Source organism: Carcharodon carcharias, chromosome 10, assembly GCF_017639515.1.
Source record: "Carcharodon carcharias isolate sCarCar2 chromosome 10, sCarCar2.pri, whole genome shotgun sequence".
NCBI lineage: Eukaryota > Metazoa > Chordata > Chondrichthyes > Lamniformes > Lamnidae > Carcharodon > Carcharodon carcharias.
Genome location: NC_054476.1, coordinates 24682343 through 24701923, shown reverse-complemented (window position 1 = coordinate 24701923; position 19581 = coordinate 24682343). Strand labels below are relative to the sequence as shown.

Genomic DNA, 19581 nt, shown 5'->3' with positions numbered 1-19581 from the left:
AGTTGTTGTGAGTTGGCTGGGAACCAGGAGCCAGTGATTGCAAATCCACCAGAGTGAAGAAGCTCTGCTTCACTCCAATTGTGCACCTATGGCAGGAATGATGCCTCAATGAAGTAAATGCGCTGTGGTCCAAGGAAAAGCACTGTTTCTCTGTATTAAGAAAATATAGAAGGGCTGAATTGTTCCTATTTCCTCTATAGCATCTGACTGGTTGTTATGTCAATAAGTGGGATAACCGTTCATGTGATAACTTTGCAAGGCCTTGCTGAACTCCATTGATTTAGATGTAAAAAGATACAGTTGTGTCATTAATTGTTGGGGCTCATTTGTGAGCATTTAGAAAAATATGATCGGGTGAATTCACCCATCTCTTGTTCTAATGGTCAATAACACAATCTCCATCTCATGCACCCTTTGAACTTGGCTCACCATTAAAAGTGTGCAATTGGTGAATTTATTCTTCTATTGATCAATAATGTATCAATTAAACCAAACTGTACACTGGAAATGTACCATGCAAGTTTTCTTACAACGTTTCTACGATGGATATGATTAATACATATATTCCCTCTTTCCTGTTTCCAGATTTTCAATAATTGTGTATTGCTTGGTTATTAAAGGAGCAAGTGAAAGAATTTTAGACATTGATGTTGTTTATAAGGCATGAGACAGAGATTTCCAGACAAAGTTGAGACTTACTAATGATCTGGTTCACTTCAGTGTTTTTTTTTAGGATGTAAACAGCTTCTTCAGTCCCAACAAGCTTAAAAGGCATGTAGTTTTGCTGGAAGAGACACCTAGAAGAAATTCCTTGTTGCAGGGGTGTTTTAGAGTTGAAACGCCTTGCCACAGGGTTGCTGTACAGACTTTTACTTCCTTAAAGGCAAAAACCGAGAAAGGTGCAATGGTATGGGGAGAGAGTGAGGCAGTGAAATTAGTTTGGATTGCTGTAGAATGGAGCCAGCCACAGTGGGTCGAATGACTTCAGTCTGTGCTGTTAACCGCAGTGGTTCTAGGCAAAGTAGAACGATAACCACTAACGTTTGTGAACACTTTTATAGCATAGACTATATTACTGGTTGGTGGGTTATATCAAGGGCAACATATTTACAGATGTTTTTAAACTGATTTTGTAGCAATGAAATGGAAATGAAACGTTTAGCACACTGGCATTGACCAGGTGAAGTTCCCAATGTGGCCTGGTTTTGCTGCAAATACATCTATCTATGGGAGACGGTCTGGCACCATTCTTGCTTTGCATCAGCAGTGGTATAACTCCTGCAAGTGTAAAACCGGCTTTCTACTATAGCAGGCCATCTTTAACTTGCAGCAAGCAACAAGAGTTGACTTACCGATATTAGCTAAGTAAAGCAATTAATGGAGGTCAGAAACCAGTGACCATGGCTTCGTGCAGCTGATTGTCTGCTGGCATCCTTTCCATTGTCTCTGTGGCAGTAGTGTAGCATCAGCTTCCTGCTCACGCTCTTTTTCAGTTGCTGTTTGTACTTCAGCACACAGTGTAACAACAGCATTATTTAATGAATAAAAGCAAAATACTGCGGATGCTGGAAATCTGAAATAAAAGCAGAAAGTGCTGGAAAAACTCAGCAGACCTGGGAGCACCTGTGGAGAGGGAAACAGAGTTAACATTTCAAGTCCAGTATGACTCTTATTCAGAACTTGGAGGGGCAGCAATGTAATGGGTTTTATGCTGTTGAAGAAGGGGGGAGGGGCAGGTGGTGCAAAATAGAAGGGCAGCGATAGGTTGGAGAGCAGGAGGGATTAAATGACAAAGGTGTCATGGAACATGAGGCAAAGGGAGTGGTAATTAAAGATGAAAGTTTTGGTCCAGAGTAGGTATTATTAGCAGAATCTGAACCATCTGAAAGCAAAATAACAGAATGTGTTAATAGCAGAAAAGGGGGTCAGTGCTGTCTGAAAGCAAAAACATAAGAACAAGATACAGACTGGCATTTGGGGGGAGAACAATTCAAAATGGAGAACAGAGTTCATGGTCTAAAGTTGTTGAACTCAATGTTGAGTCCAGACAGCTGTAAAGTGCCAAATCAGAAGATGAGGTGCTGTCCCTCCACTATTTATTTCATGCTACAACCATTATGCTTAATGAATCTGGCCTGCTCAAAAACAATTTTTACATTGTCATCTGCCTTTGAACAGATTAATTCATCTGCTTCCAGTTCAGTCATCAATAACCATTCCTTTGTCTTTGATTAAAGTCACCAAATATGAGTAAATTACTTTTAATTGGATGGCTCTTTAATGACGGGCCCACAGCAGTTGCTTAGACTGCAGTTATGGTGTAACTATTGATCTTGGATTGATCACTATGGCATTTATTTCAAAACTGGCTATCAAAGCTTGTTTATGATACCAGCCTTCCTGAAAATCTGACTCTCTGGGTCAGGAGAGAACTCCTGACTGATTAATAGAAATAACTTGCAATTATGTAGAGTCTTTCAGGACCTCAGAAATTGCAATGCACTCTGCAGCCAATTATGTACTTCTTGATAGGTAGTCACTGTTGTAATGTAGGAGGAGGCGCAATAGACAATCTGTGCACAGCAAGCTCCCACAAACAGAAATCTGATAATGTCCAGATTATCACTTTTAGTGATGTTAGATGAGGGATAAATATTGCCTGGGCAAATTTTCTCAGCTCTTCCTCAAACTGGTACTTAACTAAATTTTACATCCACCTGAGAGGCAGCCAGGGCCTTGGTTTAAAGTTTCATCTGTACTTTTAACAGTGCAGCACACCTTCAGGATTGCACTGGAGTGTTAACCCAGATTTTGTGCTCAAGTCTCTGGAGTGAGACTTGAACCCACTGCTATTTGACTGAGAAGCAAGACTGTTACCCACTGAGCCATAACTACTATTAACTTGGCAATGTGCTCAGGAGGTGCTGTAGACCCCTTGCGTAGTTCTTAAGCTTGGCTTGACTATTCTTGCAAGCCATTTGGGGGATAACATTCAACTTTGTCACTGGAAAGATAAATTGGGACAGGAAGCATAAATGAGCAGAGCCCCTGCTGACCACTTTACAGCATCGTTGAAGTTAAATTCCCCCTTCCCTCCCACACCTTGATGTCTAAGATGATGTAATGTGAGGTAACTTGCTTCCCACAGTTTCTAATGAGACTCCGATCTGGAAACTCGGTCAGGAGTTATACCATGACTTTAGCCTCACTGTAGAGTGTAGAAAACGTCACTGCAACAGAAGATTGATAGGTTCACTGCTCTGCTAAGGAGTAACTTTAAAACTGATACTAAATTAATCACTTATGATAGACTCCCAACCCAACACCTCCCCCCCCCCCCCCCCCCCCCCCCCCCCCCCCCCCACCGACCGCCCTGATTTTCTTTCCATGGAAGTTCGTGAAAAGGACAATCAGGTTGGGTGTATAATGAGGGGCCAGTTCAATATCTCCAATTGTATACTATTGTCTAGAGCTAGAATGACAGCCTAAGTGTTGATAAATATTATAAAAACTGTTAGGAAAGTGGATTTGCATTTATATAACAGCCAGTCAGGTTCCTTTATATAAAAAAAAAAGCATTTCACTCAACAAATTTTGTTTTTGTGCTGCAATGACTGGTTTGGAGGCTAACACAATAGCCATTTAGGACACAGCAAGATCCCATGAACAGCACTGAGAATTGACAAACTTGCCCGTTTTTACTGGTGTTGACTTAGGGAGGAACGTTGGTCAGGACACTTGGAGAACTCGCTGCTCTTCTTTGTATGATATCATGGAATCTTTAATGTGCCCCTGATCCAGCTTGTAGGATCTGGTTTAACATACAACCATATGAATTAGGAGCAGCAGTAGGCCACTCAGCACCTCGAGCCTGCCCCACCATTCAATAAAGTCAAGGCTGATCTGAATATAACCTCTATCCCACACTCTTGCATACCTCTGTTTCACCCCCTTGTTTATCAAGAATTTATCCAGCTGTGCCTTAAAAATATTCAAAGACTCTGCTTCCACCACCTATTGACTCATAACGCTCTTAAGAAAAAAAAATTTCTCCTCATCCCTGTCTTAAATGAACGACCCCTTATTTTTAAACAGTGACCCCTAGTTCTAGATTCTCCTACAAGAGGAAACATCCTCTCCACATCCACCCTGTCAAGACCCCTCAGGATCTTAAAGGTTTCAATTAAGTCACCTCTTACTGTTCTAAATTCCACTGGATATAAGCCTAACCTGTCCAGCCTTTCCTCATAGAACAACTCACCCATTCCTGGTATCAGACTAGTAAACCTTCTCGGAACTGCTTCTAATGCTTTTACATCTTACTTTAAATAAGGAGAGCAGTATTGTACACAGCACTTCAGATGTGATCTCACCAGTGCCCTGTATAAATGAAGCATAACCTCCCTACTTTTGTAATCAATTCCCCTCACAATAAATGGTAACATTCTATTAGCTTTCCTATTACCTGCTGTACCTGCATACTAACCTTCTGTGATTCATGCACTAGGACACCCAGATCCCTTTGAATCTCAGAGCTCTGCGATCTCTCACTATTTAGATAACAAGCTTTTTTATTCTTCCTGCCAAAATGAACTATTCCACATTATACTCCATTTGCAAGATCTTTGCCCATTCACTTAACCTATGTCGTTTTGTAGCCTCCTTTCATCGTCTTCACAATTTACTTTCCTACCTACCTTTGTATCATCAGAAAATTTAGACACCACTCCTTCTCCCTTCACCCAAGTCATTTATATAAATTGTAAAAAGTTGAGGCCTCAGCACTGAGCCCTGTGGCATTCCCCTCATCACATCCTGCCAGCCAGAAAAAGACCCATCTATGCTAAGTCTCTGCTTCCTATTAGCTAACCAATCTTCTATCCATGCCAATGTGTTATCCCCCTACATCATGAGCTTTTATTTTCTGTAATAACCTTTTATGTGACACTTTATCAAATGCTTTCTGGAAATCTAATTACAGGACATCCACTGGTTCCCCTTTATCTACAGCACATGTGACTCCTTCAAAGAGCTCCAGTGAATTGGTTAAACATGACTTCCCTTTGACAAAACCATGTTGACTCTGCCTGATTGCCTTGAATTTTTTCTAAATGCCCTGCTATAACATCTTTAATAATAGCTTCTAACATTTTCCCTATGACAGATGTTAGGCTAACTGGCCTATAGTTTCTTGCTTTCTGTTTCCCTCCCTTTTTGAATAAATGAGTTATATTTGCTATTTTCCAATCGAATGCAACCTTCCCTGAATCTAGGGAATCTTGGAAAATTAAAACCAATGCATCAACTATCTCGCTAGCCACTTCTTTTAAGACGTTAGGGTGAAGTCCATCCAGACCTGGGGATTTGTCAGCCCACAGCCCTAACAGTTTGCTCAATACCACTTCCCTGGTGATTGTAATTTTCTCAAGTCCCTCCCTTCCATTTCCTGATTTACAGCTATTTCCTGGATGTTACATGTGTCCTCTGTAGCGAAGATTGAAGCAAAATACCTGTTTAAATCATCCACCATCTCCCGACTTTCCAGTATCAGTTCCCTAGACGCACTCTCTTTCGGACCAATGCTCGCTTTATTAACTCTTTTTTCACTTATATATCTATAGAAACTCATACTATCCATCTTTATGTTACTAGCTAGCTTTCTCTCATACTTTTTAAGATTTCCTCATTAATCTTTTTGTGATTCTTTGCTGTTTTTCTACATTCTTTCCAATCTTCTGACCTGCCGCCCATCTTTGTATAATTCTATGCTTTTTCTTTAAATTTGATACTGTCATTAACTTTTTTAGATAACCACGGATGGTGGACCCTCTCCTTTGGAATTTTTCTTTCTCATTGGAATGTGTATTCTGAAATGTCCCTTTAAATGTCTGCCACTGAACTTTTATTGACATATCCCTTAACCTCATTTTCCAGTTCACTTTAGCTAGATCTGCTTTTATGCCTTCATAATTGCCCTTATTTAAGTTTAAAATACTAGTCTTGGACGCACTCATTTCTCCCTCAAAATTAATGTAAAATTAACATCTCACCCAGACAGTATCACCAACAATGGAGCAAAATCTCTTGATATTTCATTGAAGCAGCAAGTTTTTGCAACAGCATTTAAACTCACAACCTGTTGGTGCAGGGAAAAGAATTCAATCAACAGAGGCAGGTTGACACTTAGCTGCAGAGAAATAAGTGTTTTCACTAAGTAGTTGTCCTGGAACCAGAACTTGCCCCAGTTCATTTGGGTTTTTGAGAACAAGGAAACTGGCATGCTCCCTTCATGGTGATAGATGCATAACCTAAACAGGTTAACAGCTGCATCAAAATAGCCCAGGCAGCAGTTTAACACACATTCATGAAGTAGGACACTAAAATTAACACACTGAGGATATAAAACCAGAAGGTGTTTGATGTGGAACTCCCTGTCCTCGCGCACCTCATTGTCTCTCAAGGAGAAAGTACATTGATATTGGCCTAATTTTCAAACAAATGTAGGTTGGCTGCCCGCAGTTTTCAGCACCAGCTGCATTGCTGAGTCTTAAAATAGTGGCACTAGTTTTCAGCCCACTCACAGTTGCTATGTAGGTTCAGTTTCAGCCTTCTTTTTCATGAAATAAATGAATTCCTTTGCAAAAGAAACCTAGAAATCTGAAGTTTCTTCACAATGCATTTGACTGTGAGAATCCATTTAACTGCAATTACTTATTGCCCTGCAGAATTGTTTACGCTGTTGTTGTTATTTGTGTTTGTTTACAGTCCCGCTGTTATTAAAGAGACAGTCTTTGGACTGGAAAACCAGGGATCAAAGCGCAAGCTTTACAGTGCAGTTCCTGGAAGGCAGTTTATTGTGTTGCGGTCCTATCAGCCTCAAGGAGATGGGGAGATTCCTCTCAACAAAGGAGATCGGGTGAAAGGTTAGTACTTGTTTCCTCCTGCAGAATGACCCCAAGATCTAGATTACAAACAGTATTTCACTTATGTATAAATCACTGCCAATGTACATTCTAGCTCTTTGACCAAGCTTTTGGCCATCTGTCCTAATATCTCCTTATGTGGCTTGGTGTCAAATTTTGTTTGATAATGCCACTGTGAAGTGCCTTGGGTCATTTTGTACATTAAAGGCACTTACATAAGTTGATGTTGTTACAATTTGTTTTCAGTTCAAAACCAATGCCTTAAATTGCACAAAAATATAAAATATCTGCCTGTTGTTTAAGGCCATAAAAACACATGACAGCACCGCATTTTGGCAAAAGACTTGTTTATTTTTCTACTAATAATAATTTTAGACTCATCATCGAGAGGACACGGTCTTCAGATTAGAGCTAGGTCATTTAGGAGGGAAATCAAGAAGCACTTTTTCACACAAAGGGGAAAAGAAATCTGGAATTCTCTTCCCCAAAAGGTAAAGAATACTGTAGCTATCAAGACTGAGATGGATAGGTTTTTGTTTGGAATGGTACCTGAGCTAAGGTTAGAAAATTAAGTTGAGATACACATCAACCATGATCTAATTGAATAGTGGAATAGGCTCAAAGGGCAGAATGTCCTGCTGCTGTTTCTATCAATCTAAAAAATTAGAAAATTGTATTAAAAAGCATGAAAAATGGCAAGAACACTGAGACCTTCTTTCTAGTTCTGCTAAACTGTTATAAATAATCTATTCAGCACAAGATTATCAATGCATTTGGCCCCGAGTGGACTCCACGCTCAAAGGGAATACAGGTTTGAGGTAGATCTGGAACGTAGGGCAATTCACCATCAAGCACTTTCTTTGAATGAGGATCACCAACGGCCCTTTTGAATGCTTAGGTGACTCTCTAAAACGTCCAAATACAAAAAGTGTACTCATTTGCCGGAAATATTTACTGCATTTATTTCCTTTTTTAAAAAAAAATTGAGAGTGGACTACCCTTGAAGGCATATTCTATTCAGCTAATTCTTTTCACAGTAAAGCTTGATCTATGGTTTGGCATATGTTTTTATCACCTCAGCCGTTAATGTAAGCAAAGAACAGAAGACTAATCCTCCAATGAGACTCCATAATGAATTGGTATAAAATCTGGGCAGCTTTTGCTGATAATTGTAAATAACCTTGAAAATTTCCTTGTTCAAATTGTTGTAGTTTATACTGTGGAATACTTCAGTATCCTGATGTAAGGTAAAAAGGACAAACAGTTCCTGTGTGAGTCACATGGCTTCACAGCAGGAAATCACAGTACTGTGGTGCTTATCTGTTTCTGAGCTGCTACTCCCTGGATACCACCTTTAAGAACAAAGGGATAAATCATCCCTCTAGTGCAAAGACTCTCCCACTGGTTTTAATAGCCTCAATATTACCTTACTTCATAGATTATTCCAAATGTTTGTCATTCGTTGAGTTTCTTTTTTCCCTAATGGTTGTTCTAAATTTAATGCTTTGGAAAGTCAGGATTATTTCTGGGATACATTTGGCTGCGTATGGTCCTAGTGTGGGGGTGGTGGATGGTGTCTTGGGAACAAAGTATGAAGGTCCTAAAATTCCTCAAAGCAGGATTCCAACTTAACGACCAGTGAAGATTCTACCAGAGTTTGGGAGGGTTGGAAGGAGGGCATCCCACTTTGCATGGGATGAGCAGCCAGACACAAATACCACTGTGGGAACACCACATGCCCACTCCACAGTGGCCAGAACATCAGGCACCCATCTGATATTGGAAGTGGGGACTGCCCCAGGATGTCTCTGATTTGGGCCATATCCTGTTTACACAGGAGGCCACTCTGCCACTTTGTAGCAAAAAAAAAGCCCTCATTTTGAAACTCCACTGGTGCAAACCGCCTTTGAGACCCATTAATGTGCATTTACCAATAGATCCTGGTGTTCTGGGTAGGATGTATCTATCTGTCAAACAACAACAGGAAGAGTAGCCTTTTCCAAATTTGCAGGCTCACCAAACTCAAAAAAGATAAACCAGCAAATGAGAAAATAAAATGAAAGAACTTGCATTCACCTAATACGTTAGTACAACCTGATGAGGGTACCAAAATGCCAGATAAGAAAGAATTTATGAAGTGCAGGCCCTGTTGTTATACCCATAAATGTAGCAGCCAATTCGCACACAGCAAGATCCCACCAACAGGAAATGAACAAATAGCCAGATCAATTGTTTTTAATGATGTTGGTTGATAGAGGGATGTTTGTCTAGACACCAAATTTATTGGGTAGGGGTACCTAGCAATGGGGAGCTAAGGCAGGTAAATGGAGTTGAGGTACAGATTGGCCATGATCTAATTGAATGGCTGGGGTCCGATGATTGACTGCAATGTACAAGCAGCAAGTACAGAACCTTACCCATGATATCTATCTTTTCAAACCCCATAATGATATAAGAGCTATGGCCTCTTTCATATCAATAAAATAGAGTCAACACTGAACCTGTCACACATTATTAATTAACCTTTTGTCTTATCCCCTCTTCTTTAACCACTCTTCTTATCCATTAAGGCCTCAATGATATTTCCCAAGATGACTTTGTTAACCTCCTAAATATTTTAATCCAAGATAAACCTTAGATATCCTTCCTATAGCCATGCTAAACCATTTTAAAATACTGGTCAGGTCTCAGCTAGATCTTGCGTTCAGTTCTGAGCACCACATTTTTAGAAAGGATGTCAAGGCCTTGGAAAGAGTGCAGAAGAAGTTAGTGAAACAGTTTACCTGGATGAAGGGCTTCATTTATGTGGAGCAACTGGAGAAGCTGGAGTTTTTCTCAGTGCTGAGAAAGTTAAGAGATTTGATAGAGGGTGTTCCATGATTTTGAAAGAGTAAATCAGGAGTAAGTGTTTTCAGTTATGGAGGGGTCGATAATCAGGTTGTATGCATTGAGGATAATTGACAAGAGAACTTGAGGTAATATGAGGAAAAATTTTGTTGCATATTGAGTTGTTTGACCTAGACTGCACTGCCCTAAGAGGGTGATGGAAGCTGATTCAGTGGCAACATTCAAGAGAGAATTGGATAAACACTTGAAGGGGAAAATAAATTACAGGGCCATGGGGAATGAGCAGGCTAGTGAGACTAATTGGATAGCTCAACCAAAGAACTGACAAAAGCATGATGGGCCGAATGGCCTCCTTCTCTGCTACATTATTCTCCAATGATTCTGAGATTCTATGATAAAGCAACTAGGAATGTAATCCTAAAATGCATTATATGCTGATCTTTGCGCTTGTTTGACATTTATAAACCACTTGGCCTTCATTTTTTACAGCTTTTTGATATAATCTGAGCTCTTCTGCCCTTGTAACACATTCCTAGATGTCATTCTATTGCTTAGAAATGACCTTTGCCAATATAAATGTCAAATACTAACAAGTTCATATGAAACCTCTTTGTTCTCTCTTACAATGTACTTTAATTTAAATAAGTTAATGGATCTGCTAAAATAGGGGTCAGAGGAATGTCACGCAAACATGTTCAGCATCTGTCCATTTTAATATTGTCCTTTTCAAGGCTTGTGTTAACCACTTCTTAAAATGTTAATACATGGCTGTCAAACGATCAGCTGTTAGGAATGAGATTGAGTCTACTTTTCAGCTCCCTTTGATCAACCCTGTGAAACCTTTTGTTAAATATTCAAAGTTGCACCTTAATTTTTTAATTGGCCAATACTTTAAGGTGAAATCTCACTAATAAATTGCTGGCATTCACACTGCAGCTCAGATAGGGTTCTTTGTGATTCATTTTTTGCCATTATTTGTGTGCCTACATTAAAGGCTTTTTGATTTGGAAGCATATTTACTGAAAGATCACTGCTACTTGTGTCTGTAATGAGCATGCTGCTTCAGAGAGGTGTGTGCAGACCTGAGGCAGACAGAAATCAAATGCTAAAATCTGCCATGTACCTTTTACTGATGTTTAATAGCATAGATACAACAAGAGGACTTTTACCAAATTATCACAGGAAATTAGGAATTAGAAAAAAGACACAGATCTATCCCTGATTCAAGTCCAGATTTGGCTCTCAGATTTTCGAGACAAGCCTTTTTAGAGGCATCCAATTGTAAAACTACAGGTAAAATATGAAACTGGTTAAAAGTATACAATTTTTAGTTTTGATTATTAAAGAATTTAGTATTGAGTTTTTAAGTATGAATAATTGTTAGGGGAGACAATCAATGTTCATACCTTTTGTGTTGCTATGTACCCACCACTGGTGCCTACCCCCTACCAAACAAAACTTTCCTCCCCTCCCCACCCCCGCCCCAATGATTGGTGCGGTGCTGACTTTAAACTGAGCTGTAATTTCTCGTAAAATAATTGGCCTGCTCAACAGCAATAGGAAACCCACCGGGAGTGAGACTTCACACCGAAAGTCAAATTGTGTCTGCTCTGTCTGTTCTTGATGACATTGTTCAAATAGAAATTAGGATAATTGTAATTAAATGACAAAGATAAAGGAGTGAACACGTGCCACGTTAGTTGCAGGCACTGATTTAGTTGCAATGGCTGATTTGGCTTGATTAAGCTGATACAGATGGAAGACAAGCAACAGTAATTTCTACAAAGAGGAAGAGTCGCCACTGTGGGCTGAGTTTGGCACAACTGAGAATGTTTCAGCAGATGGACTGTATTGACATAGTGAGTACCCTGCACAATAAGCAGCTGATCTACTTGACATGAATCGGAACGATTAACAAGCCAACTTACAAACTTTAAAAAATCCAGCAGCATTGTAACATACCAATGTTTACACTAATTAACAAACAAAATATATATTTAGTTGACTTAAAATTACAAAATTAGATAATTGGCAGCATTCTATTGGATGACACAAAGAAGTTTCATTTGGATGTCAGCCTTGGCTCAGTTGGTCGCACTCGTGCCTCTAAGTAAAAAGATTGAGTTCAAGTCCCACTCCAGAGACTTGAACTCAAAATCTAGGCTGACACCCCAGTACAGTACTGAGGGAGTGCTGTACTGTTGGTAGCTGCTACCTCTTGTATGACATGTTAATTTGAGGTCCTGTTTGTCCCCTCAGGTGGATACAAAAGGTCACATGGCACTATTTGAAGTAGAGCAGGGGAGCTTTCTCAGTGGCGTGACCAATAGTTATTCCTCAGTGAATCATCACAATCAGATTATGTGGTCATTATCATATTGCTGTTTGTGGGAGTTTGCTATGCATAATTTGGCTGCTGCATTTCCTACATTACATCAGTGACTACACTTCAAAAAGTACTTCATTGGATCTAAAGCACTTTGGAATACCTGCAATCATGAAAGGCACTTGATAATTAATATTTTTTCTTTCTTTCTTGTTTAACTTCTTCCTTTCTTTCCTTTGTGTGGGTTATACATTTTCCTCATGGCATAATTTGAAATTAGTCTGTTCTGTTCTTACTTACTGCAACTGTGAAGACTTCACAATGCACCACTGCTGGGGAGTATCCACATGCATGTTAGGGCCAAATTTTCACCAACTGTACCAATAGAAATAGATGGTCAGGCAACTGTTTCTCCCGGTGGCCTCATTATGAATTCTTGGCTGAGCCCCAAGACTCACTAATGGATCAGTTCAGCAGAGCAGAATTTTTCGCTCAGTGGGTGCGCATGCACCCGACCCGCTTGAGTGTGAAATAACATGTGATGACGTTGGTCGAGCGTGCCGACATCAATGCACACTTGGGTGATATTTCGCTAGGTGGGCATGTGATGGAGAAGGAGACACGCACGCCATTAATTAAGAGGCCAGTTAAGGCCCTTGACGCACTAATTGTCTCTGACTTGACGTAGCCCATGCGATTTTTTTGGGCCTTCATGGGCAAAACGGACAGGCAGGCAGGCCACAATTAGCAAAAGTTCATCCATGGGTGGGATAAGAAGGGTCAGTGGCATTGTTAATGCAAGTAGTGAGGAGTTTTGGATCAAACTTGCTGCTGGTTGCTTCTGTGAACTGGACAGCTTCATCTCGCTGCATTCTGAGCAGTTCTAGGCTTCATTTCAGGACTCAGTGTTGTTTTCCAGGCCCACAGAGGATTCAGACTGTGTGGGTCCTTCCAGGTATCAGACAGCCTTCCATAACCCTGGTAATGGGTCTCCGCTGGAGGCACCTCCAATGAGGAGGAGGAGAGCAGAGGGAGAGGAGGCCAGGTGTCCTAATGCAGCTTCCAGGTGAAAGACTTGTGGGCGGAGAGGTGGAGGAACAAGGGGAGCAGGGTCAGCAGGAAGTCCAAGGCAGAAGGGACCATAGAAGATGTCATTATCCTCTGCCAGGCGGCGATACAGTTACCTCGATATGTCCGAGGTGCAATGCTGAAGGAGGCTCCATCTCTTAAGGGAGACAGTGGCCTCCATCTGTCAGAGGATCAGGCCTGAGATCAGCTCCGACTGTGTGGTTGTACACCTCATGCCAATGGTTCTGAAGGTCACAGTGGCCTCAACTTCTGTGTTTCTGGCTTTTTCCAGGGGTCAGTGGGGGATCTGTGTGGAGTCTCCCAATCTGTTGTCCACAGTTGTGTGATGCTCTGTTCAGTTGGGTATTGACCTTCATTCATTTCTGTATGGACAAGGCCAGCCAGGCTGAGTGAGCCAGAGGCTTCGCAGCGATTGCTGGGTTCCCCCACATCCAGGGTGCAATTGACTGCACACATGTGGCCATCAAGGCATTAGCGGGTCAGACGGGTGCCTTTGTCAACAGGAAAGGATTCACCCCATGAACGTGCAAATAGCGTGTGATTATAAGATGCAGATTCTGCAAGTCTGTGCAAGGTACCCAGGCAGCTCCCATGACGTGTACATCCTGAGACACTCCCAGGTGCTGAGGCTCTTCAGTGCCCCAGCCCAACTGGATGGATGGCTGCTGGGTGACAAGGGCTATCCCCTCAAAAGGTGGCTCATGACGCCTCTCAGCCATCCAAGAACAGAGGCCAGGCAGCGGTACAATAGGAGCCATGCATCCACAAAGGCGGTGGTAGAGAGAACCATAGGTCTTCTCAAGATGCTCTTCTGATGCCTGGACTGTTCAGCGGACGCACTGCAATACCCCCAGAGTGGGTGTCACTGATAGTGGATGCATGCTGCGCTCTCCACAATCTGGCACTGGCAAGCGGGGACCCAGTGGAGGAAGAAGATTTTGACGCAACTGCACAGGCCAAGGATGATGAGTCCAGTTGTGAGTCCGAGGATGAGCACGGTCAGGAGAATGCTGAGGGCATGGACGCTGATCTAGGTAACCCCTAGGTAGGCAGAGACACCCGGGAAGATTTGATCCAACGCTCCTTCAGCTAGTCGACCAAATAAGAACCACCACCACATGCCAGGGCTGCAGGCTCCATACTCGATCCCAAATAGGACCACTTCCTTGACCAGCAACATACACTCTGTGCCTGTGCAATAAAGTTTCAGGAGACACACGTCGATCATTACATAATGGCCCACGTGGCACCTACAGGCCAAATGGAGCATACATAGCACAAAATAACACCTCATTTAATTGTGAATGTGAAACATAGTTGAAATGAACATTAACCGTTGTTTTTAATCACACCATGAAAAAATTTAAACCAAAATGGGGAAACAAAATATCACCCGCGATAAGTCCATCTTGCATTTAAGGTGCTTTACATTTATGTTTGCGGGTGCTACGCCTAGATGCACCCCCTCATTGGCACTGGCATTGGAGACAGCCTGCTCACTCTGCTGTCTTGTTGGCCTTGATGACTTTGGCGGTTGTCCTCTGGCCCGTGGAGCCTCTGCTGGCCCCGCCTCAGAGGGAGCTGCCAGTTCCACAGCTGGCATTGCCCTAGTCGCAGCCTCACTAGATGCCATGGTCACTGGCAGAGGGGCGGAGGAGCTGCTGCTGTCATCTGGAGCGCCCTGAGAGGAGCCCGCAGAGACATCAGGCAGCTCATGTGCCAACGTGAGATTGCAATGAATCTCCCTGCTCATAATTGATGGCTGGGCACCAACCTGGGGATATTGGGTGCTTAATCCTTCCCCCACACTGACACTGACCATCTGAGGTTATTGCCGGTCTGTGGGCTTGCGGGTCTGAGTGCATCCACAGGAACCCCTGATTCAGCTCCTGAAGGAATCTCTCCATGAGAGTCGCCACTCTCTCCATGGGGGAGGCATTGCGCTTGGCCAAGAGGGTCAACACAGTGCTCATGCTCCGCAGGGCCTCCTCCACAGCGGACATCATGGTACGCATTCCATCATGTATCTCCGCCAGGTCCTCCCGCACACCCTGCTGGACATCCAGCTTCTGCTGCTTAATAGGCAACTCCAGAGGCCCATCATCAGCCATCAACTAAGCATTGTTCTGGTTCCCAGCAGTCCTCCAACTGCCAGCACCCTCTGCCACTGCCTGCACCTCAAGCGGATGTGAAGTTCCCTCACCAATGTAGCACTGACATACTAGATGGTGATCTTGTGCCCACTGAAGTGCTGGTATCTGCGCTGGTGCCTGCTTGACAGAGTTGGTGTGATGCAGGTGCGTGCTCAGGGGTCAGGGGTGGGCCTTCAGGCTCCTCATAGCAACCGCTTGCTGGTGAGCCTAAAAGGGACAAGAAGGACATGTCACTTGTTTAAGTCATGACACTGTCACTGTGCATGCCAGGCACCCTGGTGAGACAGAGATATGGTGCCCTTGTCTTTCCATCAACAATGGGGACTCCAGGCTTGAGGCACACATCAATATAGAGACTACACTAGAATGACAGCAATAGCCAACATTCTCACCTCAGTGTACTGCACTCTTACCTTCGTCTGGCACCCCAGCCTCACCGCGGCCGCTTAATCAAGGTGCATGGAGCCTCTCGAGCTCCAGGGTCTACTGCTTGTAACTGCGTGAGGTTTGGGAGGTGTGGGGGACCCCTGCCAGTCCACGACCTCTCAGTATTGTTAGGGAATGTCTTCTCCTGAAAAGACAGAGGAGCATTGATTAGTCCACTCTCCACCTGCAGCGCTGTTACACCATGGCCAATCCTGCCTGAGGAACACCTCGCAGGGCTCAGCTGATTCATGACTGTGGATCCACAAAGCACTCAGTCCAAGCAGTCAGTGCTCACCCCCTTGGCCAGCTCCTGCCTCATTGACATTTGCCACTCAGAGGTCCACGGGGCGATGGCCAGTTCTTAACTGTTCTGCAAATTGACCCATGTAACCCGGTACAACACGCAGCCGGTCGTTGAAGCGCTTCCAGCACTGCACCCAATTGCGCCTTGCCACATCGTGGCTGCTGACCCTGGATGCCACCTCCTCCCAGGCCCTTTTTGGTGAGATCTGGGGCCCCCCTCCTCCCATCTCTGGGGACCAAGGCTGCCACCTCCGAAGCACTCATCCGAAAATGTGGGCCGACTGCCCTCCAACCTGCCATGTCCAACCTCAACGGGATCCATGGAGACTTCAGCGTCCTTCCAGGGGCTGCCTGGGCTGGTTTTTAATCAGCTGCCAGGTCGCCAATGGACCCAATGGACATCATACCCCCACCCGTCCTTCCTCGCTGATTCCCCCTTAATTGGCCCACCAGTGTGAAACCGCGGTGCGCCTGCGATCGGCTTCCTGACCGCCCTTGCCAAGCCAGCACGCCAAGGGTAGCATTCTGCCCCAGGGGCCAGTTTACACAGTCTGATGTGGAGTGTTAACTTTGATTGACATCTTTAGGAGGTTAAAATAAGCTATTCCTTTGATCTGTTTTTTTTTCAATATTTGTGATGCGGATCTTCCAAGCGGTGGAAATCACCGTTGGATTGCCACTCTGCACCCATCTACTTACCTTGCACTGGAGCTCTGTGTTTCTCACCCGGACACCTGACACAGGCCTCCTCAGAAATGAGGAGTATAGCATCCCCCTTCATAGTCCAGGATCATTGGAGGCAGCCAAGCCATGCCTCCTGTTTATGGCAGTAAGTTTAAAGGCCTCAAAGCCACTTTGAGAATCAACTGAGAGAAGGTAAGTGTGTAAGTTAAGTGGGCGAGGGGTAGGATGACAGCTGGGTGGGTGAGGGGATAAGATGGCAGGTAAGTGGGTGAGGGAATAGGGTCACTGGTAAGTGGCCGAGGGGGTGTCTGAGTAGCTGGGAGGGTAGCAGGGGTGTCGGGAAGATATTTGGTTAGCCGGGGGGAAAGTCATGGTGTCGGTGATGGTGGGGAAATTGGGAGGGTAATTGGGTGGGTGGGGGGATAGTTGCGGTGTAGGGAGTGTAGTTGGGTCGGTGGGGGGTGGTGGGTTGCAGAGTTAGTCATCAGGTCCGGGGGATAGTCAGGTGGGCGGGAGGGTAATGGGGGGGGAATCAGGATGATAGTTGGGTGTTTGAGGGATAGTCCTGGATTCAGTGGGGTGGTCTTGGTGGTTGCAGGTGTACTCATTGCTCCGGGAGTTAGCCAAGTGGCTGAGAGGGTAGTCAGGTTGTTGGGGGTGTAGTTTGGGGATTGGGGGTCATTGTGGGGGTCAGGGTGAATAGTTTGGTGTTCCAGTGGGGAGTCGGGAGGTCATTAGTATAGCTACCAGGAGTTAGAACTGGTTTTAACTCTTCTAACTTTCCCAGGGTAACTATTCTGGTAAGTGAGTCGGACCATCTGAATCTATGACTTCAACTCAGAGTTTCCAAGGGTTCCAGATGCAGGGGAATTGCACATTGTAAATCCAAACTTCCTGGGCAATTCTAGCATAGTCAGTGCTTGGGAACTCCTGAGGGGTCCCCCAGTGCATCTTGGGGCGGGGGTACCTCTGATGTACGACTGTACAGAGATTAGAAGTTCTGGGCCTGTATGTTTATTTGGATGTGGCGAAGAGGTGTGAAGTGGGGTGGAGCTTCTGTTGTTGAAACTATGAATGGCAGCGTCTGATTGACACTTTTATAAGGTTGTAAGAGCAGCAGTTTTTTTTTTCAAAGCAATTTCTGAATGGGTGTTTTTTCATGGATATTTCAAGACTTGCCATTGTTATTATGTGGCTCATTGGTTTTGTACATATTGCGAACTGGGTGAGTGTGCATGGAAAGGGCAGGGGGTATGGATGGGGTATGGATTTGTGATGTGAGGGGGTGTGGGTAAGAGCTTTTAAATTTATCTTTCAAAAGGTTCGTGAATCTAGATTATGTTCACAGCCCCTCTTAGGGGCCATGAACCACGAGTCCTCGAGAAGCTGACCGGACTCCACGATCCTTGTGGGGGTGAATGAGATGCCACAATGGAACTGGCAATGTCGGGAGTGCATTATCCCACACTGAACAAAATGTTGGCACCAGGAACGGAGGCAGGAATTCCGTATTTTAAACGGCCTCTGGAGTTGGCCCAATTCTGCAAAAATTGAGGCCATGTTTTCATTAAGAATGTTGCCAACGCACTATTTATAAACTGAATGTAGCCTGAGGCATTACTGTAAATAAGATTATCCCAGCACTGGCACTGTTCAGATATTGCTCAATAATCCCACAGTTAATTGGCAAAGAACAAATTGCTCAACTTGGATGGGGCAGGATTAAGGAAGCTATTTATTTCATTTTTTTTTGTTTTTGTTGAAAGGGGTATGAGTAAATGATTGAAGATTTAGAGACACTGGATGGAGGTTTCCCTGTATTGCATGAAGTGCGGTGGTGGGCGCAAAAAGGACGATTTTCCTGCTGGCCGGAATGGCCAGATTTTGCACCATATCCACCTGCTTCCTGGTGCGTTCCACCTCATTACTAACATGTGCGCGGGAGACACGGTGTGGCAGGTAGGCTCGGATTTGCCCGCCACACCGTGACTTCAGTGCTTCCATTCTCTAGGTGCCTGCCATGTTTAAAGTGCACCAGAGCGCAGCCTACTTTGTGTCTACAGACCAGAGGGCTGCCCCAGGCGACAGGTGGCCCTGAAAGCAAAGAGGACAGCAGCCCCCAAATTTAATGACGCCTCTCTGGGGCGCCAGCTGGGTGCAGTGGAAGGTCACTGCAAACTCCTCTAATACAGCTCTGGGCAGAGACCAGCCACCAAGCTCAGCAATCCAGCATATGAGGTGGTGGTGAGTGCCAATGACCTGCCAGCCCTTCACCTTGATGGTGGTGCTCCTCCCTTTGCCAAGCCTGGTGCCTCCATCACAATGTTCTTCTCTGTTTCCTGTAAGCCATGAGGCATACAGCTAGATCCCCAGGCTTCATGATCCTGATGTTCGCCTCTTGCAGTATCAAAGAGAGAGAGAGACACGTGGGTTAGCATAGGTCCTGAGAAGACATCTCTTGGTTGAGTCTCCAGCTCCGACTGCGACTCCAGGCTCCGTCACGCATGCCGGCGAGTGCTGGCCAACTCTTGGATGCTGTGCTCTCAGCTCAGGCGCAGGCATTCTCCTAACCTGAGCAGTTAGCTTGAACCATGAGGGTTACTGGTCCAAACCTGAATAAATACATTGCAAGGGGCTCTGAGCGCTTCCATCAGTAATTGTTCCATGCCCACTTTTTGCAAGGGGATTCTACAACTTGCCCAGTCACCCAATTGTCTTGCAGCCTCCTAAAATACACACTAATTTGCAGCCTGTACCCAAGGGGTGAAAAGTTCTGGTTGCTTGAATGGGCAGACATGCTTCAGAGGCCCGGCTCCAAGCGAGTCAGTGG

The 19581-nt window shown here is 44.2% G+C and overlaps 1 protein-coding gene across 1 annotated transcript in view; it reads left to right on the top strand.

The window, feature by feature from the left end:
* shank2b (SH3 and multiple ankyrin repeat domains 2b) overlaps positions 1–19581 on the top strand; it is an 834833-nt gene that overhangs the window by 285481 nt on the left and 529771 nt on the right. The window contains exon 12 of the mRNA XM_041197641.1: positions 6766–6923. Within this exon, the coding sequence (XP_041053575.1) occupies positions 6766–6923 (158 nt within the window). The remainder of the gene's footprint in view (positions 1–6765; positions 6924–19581) is intronic.